The sequence below is a fragment of the Typha angustifolia genome, chromosome 14 (assembly GCF_048772165.1).
Source record: "Typha angustifolia cultivar Huaian chromosome 14, ASM4877216v1, whole genome shotgun sequence".
Lineage (NCBI taxonomy): Eukaryota > Viridiplantae > Streptophyta > Magnoliopsida > Poales > Typhaceae > Typha > Typha angustifolia.
Window position 1 is genome coordinate 12,136,290 of NC_133252.1, and position 12,532 is coordinate 12,148,821.

Sequence of the window (12,532 nt, forward strand, 5' to 3'; positions counted from 1 at the left end):
GTGGATAACAATAATGGACAATCAAGGAAGATGGAGAGGAAGAGAGTGAATAGGAGGAACAGGAGAAGGACAACACTATGTCAGCAATAAACACGCTAGATAGATAAATAGTTGGAGGGATAAGAGCTTAAGCCCATTAAGCCCACTCCAGTCCGGCCATCCTGCTCTCTCACGGGCTGATTGATGGTAACGGACTAACCTATTCTAATCCTGCCCGAACTCAACCTAATTCGACCCACTTGTGAGTGAACATAATGTATAATTCGATTAGCTTGTTGGTTAGTGATAATGGACTAACCTATTCTAACCCTGCCCGAACTTAGTCCAGTTCGACCCCCTTGTGGGTGAACATAATGTACAGCCTGATTAGCTTGCCAATTAACGATAATAAACTAACCTATTCTAACCCAGCTCAAACTTAGCCCAGTTTGATCCACTTGTAGGCAAATATAATGTACAACCCGATTAGCTTGGTAGGCCTGGCCCACCCGATAATCATCTATAATAAGATCATACAATAGAAAGCTAAAACGGCAGAAACAGAGTGCCTAAATCTCAACTTAATAGAAGTTAGATATAGGGAAAACGACCCGAGAGTGCAAACTGCGGAATGCAAGGCAGCACGAGTAGACTGTCGAGTCGTCTAATCTTGGAGCAGGGAGAGTTGCAGGCTGTGTCGGTGATCCGTCCAAAAGCCACGGAGGCGAAGTCGAGCAACTTTGACTGGCCCTTTGTTGTTATGTATAGGCGGATAGAACAGTACTACGTTAAGAGTTCAGAGAAGCGGCGGGTCCAAGCGAACATGTATACCATATCTCCAGATCTCAAGCGGAGGATCTGTCACTTCATAGCTGGAAAGTTATGGCATCTTAACCCACTTTCTTGGTGGGGTCGCTCAACAGCAGCCTCATTTTATTGAGGTTCAATATATGTTGTTGAAGATTGATTATATATACAGAGAGAGAGAGAGAGATAAACTGCTAAAATATACGATGTTATTTGCAGATTTTCTTATAAATTATCCATAGCCCTTCTAATTTTTTATTTTATTTATTACGCCTTAAAAATTAAATACGAACTATATGAATTTTACTGTGTTCAATTTTTAAAAACGTTAGAAATTACTGAGTAAATTACTAAAATGTATATTTAAAGATTATTATTTGGCTCGAATGAGAATTTCTTTCAGTTATTTTTTTTTTTTGTTAAAATAGTTCAGTTATCTTATTGACACGACAAAACCAACGTAATCCGGTAGGTGAATTTAGACGGGTAAAAAAGTGGGCAGACAAAAACTCGTGCAAGTTTGCAAATATTTTCCAGCTGTCAACTTTTTCCGTTAGGAACCCAACCGACGGGTCAGATCCATCTTAGCCAGTCTAAAACAAAGGAAGTGGAGATCACATCCATTGATCCACGACAGCAAAGGAGCACGGGGTCCACTTCTCCAAGCGGTCTCCACGCCCCTGAGCACGGACAAGAAGGGGTTTGTTTGGTTCGTTAGGCAAAGATTTCCGCGACTCGCAAGTCGTAACGAACCAAAGAAAAGGTGACTTCGAGAGCCAATCCATGGCGTATCGGAGGAAGCAATCCGTCACCCGATCCGCCACCTTCGTCGAGGACCACCGCTCCTTTGCGAGTCCCGATGACTCCTCGTCGTCGCTCGCCGCCCAGGCGATTCGCGCCTCCGCCGCACACCGCGACTCCTCTCTTTCCTCTGCTTACGCTGAGTCCGCTTTCGCCGCCTCCGCCGCCTCCGCCGATTCCAATCGCCCAAAAGGTTCCCAGGTGCGATCTCAATCTTTCTCTATGTCCTTGGTTGATGCAATTTCATGGCGGTTTCCCTTAGGATTTGTTAGTTTAATTGTAACCTAGAGGATAGGGATAGCGATGAGTTAGTCGGTATTGATCGATTCCAGTTGATTAAACTGGATCAAGGAGATGATGAATTATGCAATAGAAGAACGATGCTATTTTTAATCGATATAACAGATTTAATAGGATCTTACGATCAAAGAGAGCAGCGAATTTGTTTGTGTCTTTATTGAAATTCCTCACCAATTCGGGGCGTGATGCAAATGAAGTCAAGCAATAAGATTTACGACGCCATGAGAGCTTTTTGCAGGCTAAATATGACAGAATTTGGGGCTACTAATTCTATTACTTTATAACGACGCATTTAGGAAGTTTTTATGTTTGAGTGAGTCAAGTTCTTCTTTACTCAATTACTCTTATAGCACTTGGCGGAACCAAAAAGGCATGTCTATCTCATATTGTACTCTAGGTGGTCCTTTCAAGTCACTGTATAACTTTGTTTATTTATCCTGTTTGATATGTCTTTGCTTACCGTTCTCTTGCTTCCATATAATGGATCTCAAATGTTTAGATCGATATTAGCACTTCCTTTCTGTTTATAAATATAGCCGCCATAGCACTTATGTTGAAGATTGGCTCGAATCTAGAAAATCGTTCCAACGGGCTAACAACGTTCGAACGAGTTTATTAAATATTGCTGGCATTTTAAAATTTTCTTTCAGCATTCAAATGATGTTATTTCCATTCGAAAGAGATGGAAGTATTGGAACAACATTCAAACAGTTGATAACCTGAGAGTCTGGAAGAGGCCAGCATTCGAAATTTGTTCAAACGGGTTTCTAATTGTGCACGGGTGTTCAAACGTTGTCCACCCGTTCAAACGGTCTACGAAACTGGTGTGCAATGGTGCATGGGTATTCGAACACCATCACCCCGTCCGAATGGCCCATTGATTTATTCTCCTCCAAGTCATATCTAGAAATATTTTTTGTTAGATTTTAGAAAAATAAGGAGAGAAATAAAGGAGAGGGCTTTTGCAAGATGAGAGTGTTTTTTGAGAGAGCACTCATCTATTATATTTGGAGAGATTGAAGCATGAAAACACTTGTATTTGTTGTCTATTAGTGGATTGAAGTTCTGATCGCCCATGGATGTAGACGCATCTCCGAACAACGTAAATCTCACCTTTCGTTCTCTCTTTTTTGTGGTTTGTATATATTTAAAGTTCTAATATATGATTAGCTTGGATATTAAAAAATTCTCTACCTCTAGCATCTTAATTGCGAATTTTTTATTTGACATTGATATTAGTTTTGTCAATATGTTGTTTACCCTATTCTATTGCTATTGCTATTCCTATTGGATTGTATTGTGGGTAATTGAGAATTGCTTCCGCTGCTCTCCACCCTTTTATGAATCCTTACACAGCAAATTATCTTAAGTATGTGAAGTTGTCTGAGTAAACCTTCACTAACTCTCTCTCTCTCTTTATCGGACATAGCAAATAGACCATTAGATTATTTATTATTTAAGGATGCTTAACATGCATAGCTTACTGCAAAGATTGACTAAATGGTCCTGCACGTACAGATTGCCTTATTAAATTTCTTTAAAAAGAATCTATTGGATACGTGGAAAGACCAGAGCTTGACAGTATTATAGCTCTGCTACTTATTCTTATTTAAGGGGAAAACCCCATGAAATTTTCATCCATGGTTGTAGTTCCTTTAATGTGCAACTGTACTAGATGGAGTACTGTGCCACTGGCCTACTGAGAAGTTTATTTAGAAAACACATTTGTCACATTACTACATTACATTAGTTCTAGTTTTTATGGAATGCTGTGAGCATGCATTTGTTTCATATTTCTTTATATTTGCAAAAATATTGTCATTTCATTGACAGTTACATATTTTGTCATTGGGCATATAGGATTCTAATATGTACGAGTACACATCAATGAAAATCTTGAACGAATCTAAGCATGGATTTTGGGATGTTTTAGCGAAAAAAGCCAAAGCAATTATTGAAGATGATACTGCTTCCCATAAGTTTGACAACTTTGGTACGGAGCAGCCTGAGATGTCTGACTCATCAACAGGTTCTCAGGTGAGACTCATAACAGATTTTCCTCTCATTTAATACACTGATTTCGTTTTACTTTTGAACCAATTACATAGTTGATTAATAGCGCATTGTCTGACCTAAGTCTGAGAGTCAGTTTTCTGGCAAACTTTTTAAGAATATCTGTCTCTAACATGTCCATTTACACTCATCATACTAACTCTGTTAGACCTTGCATGCCCGTATTTTTTATTATCGATTTCATTCTTGCACAGTGCTTGCCTGATACATTTCTTATGGTATGGTACAATTTTATATATGCATTTTTACTTCAATCTTGATTGCTGCAGTCTCAATCCCGTTGGTCATTTGAAAACTATCGGAAGCCAGAAAAACTTGCATTTCAAAAACGGACAGAAGCGATTGCTTCTTCTGTTGACTATGTTGGTGGAAGGATCAGAAATGCTTTAGAAGTAAGTTCTTCCAATGCTCTCTGTGGTCATGTATTATGTAGTTTTTAAATAATTATGTTGTTGATTAATACAGGGTTAGACCAGCATTATAAGCTTTTTAAAATCCCATATCTAATTTATCAGAGGAACGGATCATGCTTATGTTTTCTCTCTTTTTTCCCTCATTTGTTTGTACTCTAAGAGATATTTTATGCTTTACCAAATCTCAGGATGGTAGAACAATTGTTGCAAATAAGACAGCTGATATAATCCAAGAAACAAAGAAGCTGCAAATTAGAAGAAAGACTAGCAATTCCAATTTACAGAATCAGGCTACAGAGGCATTTGGTCCAGCAAATCTCTCTCACAATCAAACCGAACAGGATACCCAACTGAAAGCTTCTCGCGACGTAAGGTGCCATCTATGTGTTGCTAGATTCTGTAGGAATGAATTTCTGCAGGTGTTAGAATGTCTATGCTGTTATGTGGTTTGTCAAACCAAATTGAATTTTCTTATAAACATAATCCTCTTGATATCTTAAAGTTTCATGGTATTTAGCATATGACCAGAATGGAATTACATATAGAGCGACACACAAAATTCTTAGCTAATCTATAATAATTAGTCAATATTTGATTCATTCTCGGTTGTAATTTTTTGGTTGTCATTGAGGCAAGAGGCTGTTATTCTTTCAATATCTGGGTCCTGATATTTCTTTTTTCCTAGTTTCGTGAGATTTTATAATGGTAATAGATTTGGTTTTAGAAGTCCATATCTTCCTTCAAGGGAAAAAAATGCATCTTTTCTTCTTTCTTTCTGTGAGTGGAGAATAGCTCTTTTCTTATTTCTTGCAGGTTGCAAATGCAATGGCTGCTAAAGCCAAACTTCTTTTGAGGGAACTAAAAACCGTCAAAGCAGACCTGACTTTTGCAAAGGAACGTTGTGCTCAACTTGAAGAGGAGAACAAAATCTTGCGGGAGAATCGCCACAAGGGAGGTCACAGTGAGGACGAAGACTTGGTATGCTTGTCCTTTTCTTTTCTTATGCTCTGAAACTTGAACTGATGCTACCACCATGTCTGCTGCAATTATCTTTTTCCTTCTTTAACAAAATAGGGTTTTCTTATATAATTTGCTTTGTTAATTGTGTTTAAAAAAAATTTAATGGCCAAAGCAAAAGCAGACTGGAGAAAGATCTCCAATAAAAGCTATTAAAGTTGTTGGCAGGTATTCTTCTTGGTTGTAGTCAAGGCTCATGCAGTCCTGGAGAAACCCTCTAGAAGTTCCTCTATGCATGAGAAAATTATTTAAGAAAGAGCGGGAGATGAAAATAATGTTCATAAAATTAACAGTTATCTTGTCACCTTCAATTGATTAACTGCTGATATTGTTTAGATCCTGGCAACTGTCCTCAGACATTGCAAGCCTTCCATTTCAAGAATGTTCATATACACAGCTGAGGACTTAGTAAAGCATACCTGCCTTTGTTCTAACATCCTTGATTTACCATCCAATTGGTCTTCATATGATGCATATGACAAAGGTCATTTTGCCGATAATCTCTCTATCAGTCATACTTCCAAGTCAAGCACTGAGTGGAAATAATGCCTTAACTTCATTCGCTGCAAGACATTATACTTTCCACCTGCCTTTGAATCTGCTTTGGTTTCTCATTTGTTGAAGGAGACTCTTGTTTTAGAGTTTCAATATTCTCTATAATAATCTTGATCTGTTAAGAGTAAAGTCCAATAAATTGGTGGGCAGCAGAATGTCTGTGTTGTGGTCTGAGTATAGTTTTGCCTTCTCTCTGATCTAATTATATAGAAGAGACAATTTTGGAGATTTATGCATTCTTTTTAGTAATATTTTATTTTTATTCTGTATCAAAACAGATTCGCCTCCAGTTGGAATCATTATTATCTGAGAAGGCAAGGTTGGCACATGAGAACTCTATGTATGCCCGAGAAAACCGATTTCTTCGGGAGATTGTAGAGTTCCATCAGCTCACCATGCAGAATGTGGTCTACTTGGATGAAGATGCTGAAGAGGTAACCGAGGTCGATCCCAATGAAATACTACCCTTCTCACCATCTCATTCAGTGCACGAAGTAGGTTCTCCTGCTAGTCCACGGTCTCCCACCGCCAACCCTGATATGCTATCATCCCCAGATCCTAGTGTTGTACCAGGTAGCCCCTCCAATCTTAAGTTGCCACATCAGGATGTCTTAAATACTCAAGCTGCAGAATCAGAGTCGAGTCCACCGCTGGCTCCAACAGCTCAAAGTTCACGGGAACAATAATCTCAAGCCCTACTTATTTGAAGTAAAATCAGAGCTTTCTTTCGGGACCCTTCCCCTGCGAGTGTGCCTGGTTTGTTTGTGCCTGTAAAATTATGTCCATTCTTACTCTTGCAGTTGCTTGTAATTCGTTCTCTGATTCATTTGCCATACTCGTGAAAACGGTACAGGTTTTTGTTCTTCTTATGTGCATTATGATTCTTTTTAATGTAAGGATGGTTGAAATTGGTTGTGAGACGTCCAAACTTCATTGGAGTTAATAAAAGTGGGTAAAGGTTATTCTTTTTTCAATTTTCTCTCTGTGCGAGTCGTTGGCCGCAGTTGAACAGCCTCCCCAGCAGTGAAATGTGGTTAGGGCTGCATATCTTTTTGCGTCCGCATGCATAATAGAGCTTCAGATTGTCAAATTTATACATATGATTACATTTGTAGCGACTAGATGTTGGAACGATAGAACAGTTGAACAGATGCTTTTTCTATTACATCTTTGTCAAGTTTCATTTGAGCAAAATTAGCATTACAATTAGTGAACTAAGCAACAATTCCGATTTAAGGGCATTCAAGTAGTAACGAGTGCTTATAAACATTTCCTTTTTCCATTGTTAAGATTGTAATTCTTACACCATATGATCGAGAGACAAATCGAGAGCAAGGGAGTTGGGGAATATGGGACGTGTGGCTTTTGCTAATTATTGGAGGAATCCAGCTGGCCTGAGAGCCAATGGCAGATCCACACATGTGAATGCAGCCAAGCAAGCGTCCACTGCTCGATCGAAGTGGACGCGTAGGAAAGGGAAAAGCCCAGAGCAAACAGTGTAAGTAAATGTGTAATCCAGCTCGAATCTGGCCCCCACCCCCGAGCAAGTGACAACGGGCGTGACACGTGGCGACAGCAAGGCGACGAAAGAATTGCCACGAGAGCACGGGCCCACCTCCACATCCTCTACACCGCCCATCCTCTCCCACTACGATATCAGGATGATCCTTGACCATCCAATGAATCATTGTACCCAGTCAAAGCTCCACCGACTTCTTGGTGGTGCTCCTCTTTGAGCACACTTATTACTCACTCACTCAAAATATTATAAATTCTTGAACAAGTGGGGGTGATATTTTTGCACCTACATCCCATGTGTAAGATAATTTGCATATTAATCTTATTAATATACAAAATAAAAAAAATCGTATTAATCGGACGGCCCATACTGAAAATGGACCCGTGAGGGTCTACAATTGTTCATAGGGGCAGGAGGGCTACTGGAATCCAAAAGGAGAACGAATTAATAACAGTATCAGAGCCGTGAGCTGGCGAAGCTAATTAAATCAACCCAGTTTCCAAAAATAAATACTTTAATTCGCAAACTATCCCTTAGAGACGGTTTATTTGGCCCAATTTCTGACCCAGATCTGTAATTTACTCACAGGACGCATCCTGTGGGTCCCGGTGTGAGGCCGGTCTCTTTTCTTGGTCCCCTAGCATTTAGGGAAGTTTCTATGCAAAATAATCCAGCTAAATTCCGTAGGCCATTAAATGTACGACGGCAGTTGGTGAGCTGGACTGGTGGGCCCACCGACAAAAGGCCAAGATATGTAGCAATCTTTTCTATCGGACGGTTGTGATCAGTGCTCACCAAACAATTCCTGGCAACTTTTTAGAAACATCCCTGGCTTGCGAAAAGGTTTCCTAGATAGCCCTCCAAAAGGTCCTCGAAGAGGACCAAAAGGAAGAGGGAAAATTTTTTACGGCGTTAAAGTGCGAAGGCGCGCGTACCGCGAGGCCCGACTCCAGGCAGTGATAGGGGTAGTTTGGGGATTTCGAGAATGCCAGTGGGCTTTACTAGTGTTTTACTTGGCAACCCCTCGTGATCTTTTTCTCTCTCATTCCTCTGCTTCGTACGAGCAAAAAAATTCCGATTTTTTTTTTGTGGACAAATTCTTGGTTTTGGCTCTCCTAGATTGTAATCTCTACCGCTGTTTTGGAAATATTATCTACTAAATGCTCGGATACGATTCGAGAAGCGTTTCGATTCCTCTCGCTGCCCTGAGATCTGCGGTGATTTCTCTGTGAGAATTAATCCGGGTTCCGCCGTTGCCAGGGTTTCTTTTGGTAAGATTTATTTTTGGAGGTTGGTGAGTTTTTTGAAGTCGAACGATTGGAAAAAAGAGAGAGAACATTTTGAAGGATTAGCGGGTTTATTTAAGCAACGGATCTCTGAAACCATACGCATTCCTCAAGCTTGGAGCTAATCTCGGTGGATTTAGGGTTCTTTTGAGCTTAATGCAGGTACTTGGAAGAAAGTTTGGTTTTTTAGCTTCATCTCTGCTGTATTTTTGATGTTTTCACTTCAACCTATCAATGATTGGAGTATAATGCTTGAAAGTTGAGAGCTTCTTTGTGAGATTAGAAGTGGGTTGCCTTTGGTTTGCAGTCATCTGGACTTGTTCTCTTAGCAGTAACTTCCATTCTTTGTTGCTTTGATCTGGTCATCTACATTGCTTCTTCTTACTCCAGAAATGGGCATGACCAGGTGCATGGTATAGGGTCATTTTTTGTGGAGTTCATTTAGTTATCTTTTCTTTCTTATCCCGGATCCCATCTGTTGCTGGGATCTGGGTTGGTAATGGAATCCATGAAGTCCATTCACCATGTCATGGTCTTTGTTTCATTCATTGGGATCTTGTTGGCATACCAGTGTATGGCCCAACCACCTGAAGCTTCTACAACCCTTGCCAGTGAATTGGATGCACTCCTCCAGGATTATGCTTACAGAGCTTTTGTTCACCCTCATACTGGAATCCCTTATGATGGTCAGGTCCCATCCAATCTCACTGGCATCAAGATTGCTGCAGTAAGGCTTCGGAGTGGGAGTTTGAGAAGATGGGGAGTGAGTAGCTACAAAGAATTTGAAATCCCAATTGGGGTCATTGTGCAACCTTATGTTGAAAGGCTTGTCCTGGTTTATCATAATCTGGGCAACTGGTCTGCTTTGTACTATCCTCTTCCTGGATTCACCTACTTGACTCCTGTTCTCGGCCTCCTTGCTTATGATGCTGCAAATTTATCGGCTACCAACTTGCCTGAATTAGATTTTGTGGCTTCGAAGTCACCAATCTCAATCAACTTCTCAAATGTAACACCAGTGCCTAGTGACGTGGTTGCCAAATGTGTTTGGTTTGATTTAGATGGCATGCCACATTTCAGAGATTTGGTGTCGAGCAATGTCTGTTCAACATATAGACAAGGCCACTTCTCCATTGTGGTTAACTCTACCGAGATTCCTCCTTCTCCTGCGCCAAGTATACCCCCAGGTCCACGGAACGGACATGGTAAGAGCAGTTCAAAAGTGTGGAAAATTGTTGGAGGTGCTATTGGTGGGCTCATTGGTTTAGTTCTCTTAGCTTTGCTTGTGGTATGGCTGCGTCGATATAGACAGAATAGGAAGGTGGCAGAGATGGAACACCATGCTGAGTTTGGCGAGACTTTACACATGGCACGGATTGGCAACACTCAGGCACCTGTGGCGTTGGGGACAAGGACGCAACCTGTACTCGAGAATGAGTATGTTGCATAAATTGCTGCTGGAGAATTAGTAACACGAAGGTTCACCTTAAACAAGGAGCAATCAGAGGGCCATTTTTCAAGTGTCTCATATGTACAGAGCCAGTAAATAGTCATTGCAATGTTCCTTTTGCACAAATGCAATTGGAAAGGATTCTCTGTTTGCAGGTTGTATACACGAACTACACATTCTTCTGAGTCAGCTGGTCTTGGTGTCTGGATTGTTTCAGACCTGATAGTTATTCATGGTAACATATTCATCTGATTGGAAGTACCTACTGTAATGTAAAACAAACCCTGGTGAAGGACTTTCTCAATCTATCTGGTCTGAAACATCTCAATTATTTTTCGAGGTGCTCGATTCTAATCAAGATTGCTAATAAAGTTGAGGTACCATTCATTTCTTCTAGTTGGTGCCTGTTTGTTATATTCTTGCCATAAGTTGGATTTCTCCATAATTCTGTTGATTGTATGACTATTTTAAGATTCCTTTTAGCTCATTTTGTTTGAATCACCAACTTGGAATAGTAAAGATGAATTACCTTGTATTCTGATAAATCTTAATATATGTATCAACTAATAGGAGTCAGATGAACTTTTGACAATTGCAAAACATAGGGCAGTGCATGCTGCAAATGTTGCCAAAAGATCAGAGGAAGAGGTAAAACAAATTCTAGCCCTTGCATTAATATTTTTGAGTATTGTGTATCATATTCCTATCAAATTTGGCTGAGCTAACTAATTTTGAGCGCTAATGTTGATCTGCATTATGAGAAGTATACCTGAATTATAATGCACATAAAAGAGCCTATTTAAGTGATAGTAATCTATGACTTCTACTGGATAATGGTTAATCAGCAATAATATAGATAGAAAACTTACAAAGCTCATCCCTCTGATATTGTAACTTCTTTTATTTGTAAAGCAATTTCATTAGATGTCAAAAGGATACTTGGTATCTTATTTAGTACTTTAATCTATGGTAAGCATTCAAGGGCCTCCATCCAAAAAACAGTGGAAGCAACTGACTGGAATTTTTGGGGGGATAAATAATGATGTTCTTAAAAAGATGTCCCACCATACATACTAAAATTATATGTTTCTTATGGTTGATAGAGACAGAAAACTAGAAGAAGTTAAGCTGTAACATCGAAGGTGTCATTAATCAATTGAAAGATGAAGTCCCGAACAGTTTGAGCCTTTCTTTAATAAGACATCAGATGAGGCTATCAAGGAAATACTAGAACAACACAACAACCATTCTGTCATCATCAAAGATGTCAGATCCAAAAGAGAGGCAGAAGTTTCTGAACAAGACAATTCAGTAGACCTATTGAAATTTTGGCGTCATATAGAGAGTTGCTGCAATTGGAAGCCTTTTCAGTCTTCAGTTATGTTGAAATTTTGCATCTAAAATAATTTTTGGCCTGTTAATTTTGGTCACACTAATTTGGCTGAATTCTTAAAAAGTTCAAGATGGTCCATAAATTTTTCATATATACTTTGCTTCTTATATCGAATGTGCCCATTGTTGGAACTCTTATCACTTCTTTTTTTCTAATTCTTTGGGCAGACCTTAATGTAAATTGAAAGTTGAAAGTAACAGTTCGGTTGGTGAAGAGCAATTATGAAACTTTTTTGACCGTAGCACTATCACTCGGTACCAATTGAGGAATCCAAACAGCAAACACACAGTTAACACATCAATGCTTCTTCTCTATCAAAATTTACCTCGTCACTTTAATAATAAAAAAAAAAAACCTATTCATTGTATTCCATTTTGATTATAAAGCTGTTATCGTCATAAATTCCTATTTCTGCTTTGTGCCATTAAAAGCATAGAAGATGCGTGCTATTATTGCCTTATTGGTCATGGTTGTGCGCTTTATCACCAATCCCGTATATATATCACATCGTTATAAGTGACAGGTACATAAATTTCAAACTCCAGATCTAAAAGTTTGCCAACCTAAGAAGTCTTTACCAGCTTTCACTACATACAACCTTTTATTCACTATAAACTTGCGTCAAAGGAACACCAAACGCTAAGCTTCAAACACGTATATATATAGTTCGCATGCCAACCGCTCCTAACTCCGTTGACTCATGTTGAATTGTTCTTCTCAACAAGTGAGGATTTACTACGCCTACCAAATATCAAGTGCTTAAGAATTAAATTTTTTTTTTTAACATGGGCTCTAAGGTGCGTTTGATCATGATTAATGGTATGAGACCTTATCTAGCATACAATAGAACTATTCGTCCTGTCACATTTAGAAATCAATAATATAATCGAGTCTTTTCAGTCACCCTAATATAGACGAATTTAATCCAACCAAACAATG

The 12,532-nt window shown here is 39.3% G+C and overlaps 2 protein-coding genes across 3 annotated transcripts; both read left to right on the plus strand.

The window, feature by feature from the left end:
• The first annotated feature begins 1,492 nt into the window (after positions 1-1,492).
• LOC140775298 (uncharacterized) lies at positions 1,493-6,913 on the plus strand. Its single transcript, XM_073118500.1, has 6 exons — positions 1,493-1,788; positions 3,748-3,924; positions 4,230-4,352; positions 4,562-4,741; positions 5,187-5,351; positions 6,224-6,913. Exons 1-6 carry the CDS (start codon positions 1,570-1,572, stop codon positions 6,629-6,631), a joined length of 1,272 nt encoding a protein of 423 aa, XP_072974601.1. The 5' UTR covers positions 1,493-1,569; the 3' UTR covers positions 6,632-6,913.
• A 1,580-nt stretch (positions 6,914-8,493) lies between these two features.
• Positions 8,494-11,662, plus strand: LOC140775365 (uncharacterized). Of its 2 annotated transcripts, XR_012106742.1 has the most exons (2): positions 8,494-10,577; positions 10,771-11,662. XR_012106742.1 is itself a non-coding variant. In XM_073118612.1 (1 exon), the coding sequence occupies exon 1, from the start codon at positions 9,250-9,252 to the stop codon at positions 10,198-10,200; it is 951 nt and encodes a 316-aa protein (XP_072974713.1). In that variant the 5' UTR covers positions 8,494-9,249; the 3' UTR covers positions 10,201-10,745. The 2 variants fall into 2 exon arrangements, 1 of the variants encoding a protein (XP_072974713.1); XM_073118612.1 differs by lacking the exon at positions 10,771-11,662 and having other exon boundaries at positions 8,494-10,745.
• The last annotated feature ends 870 nt before the right edge of the window (positions 11,663-12,532 follow it).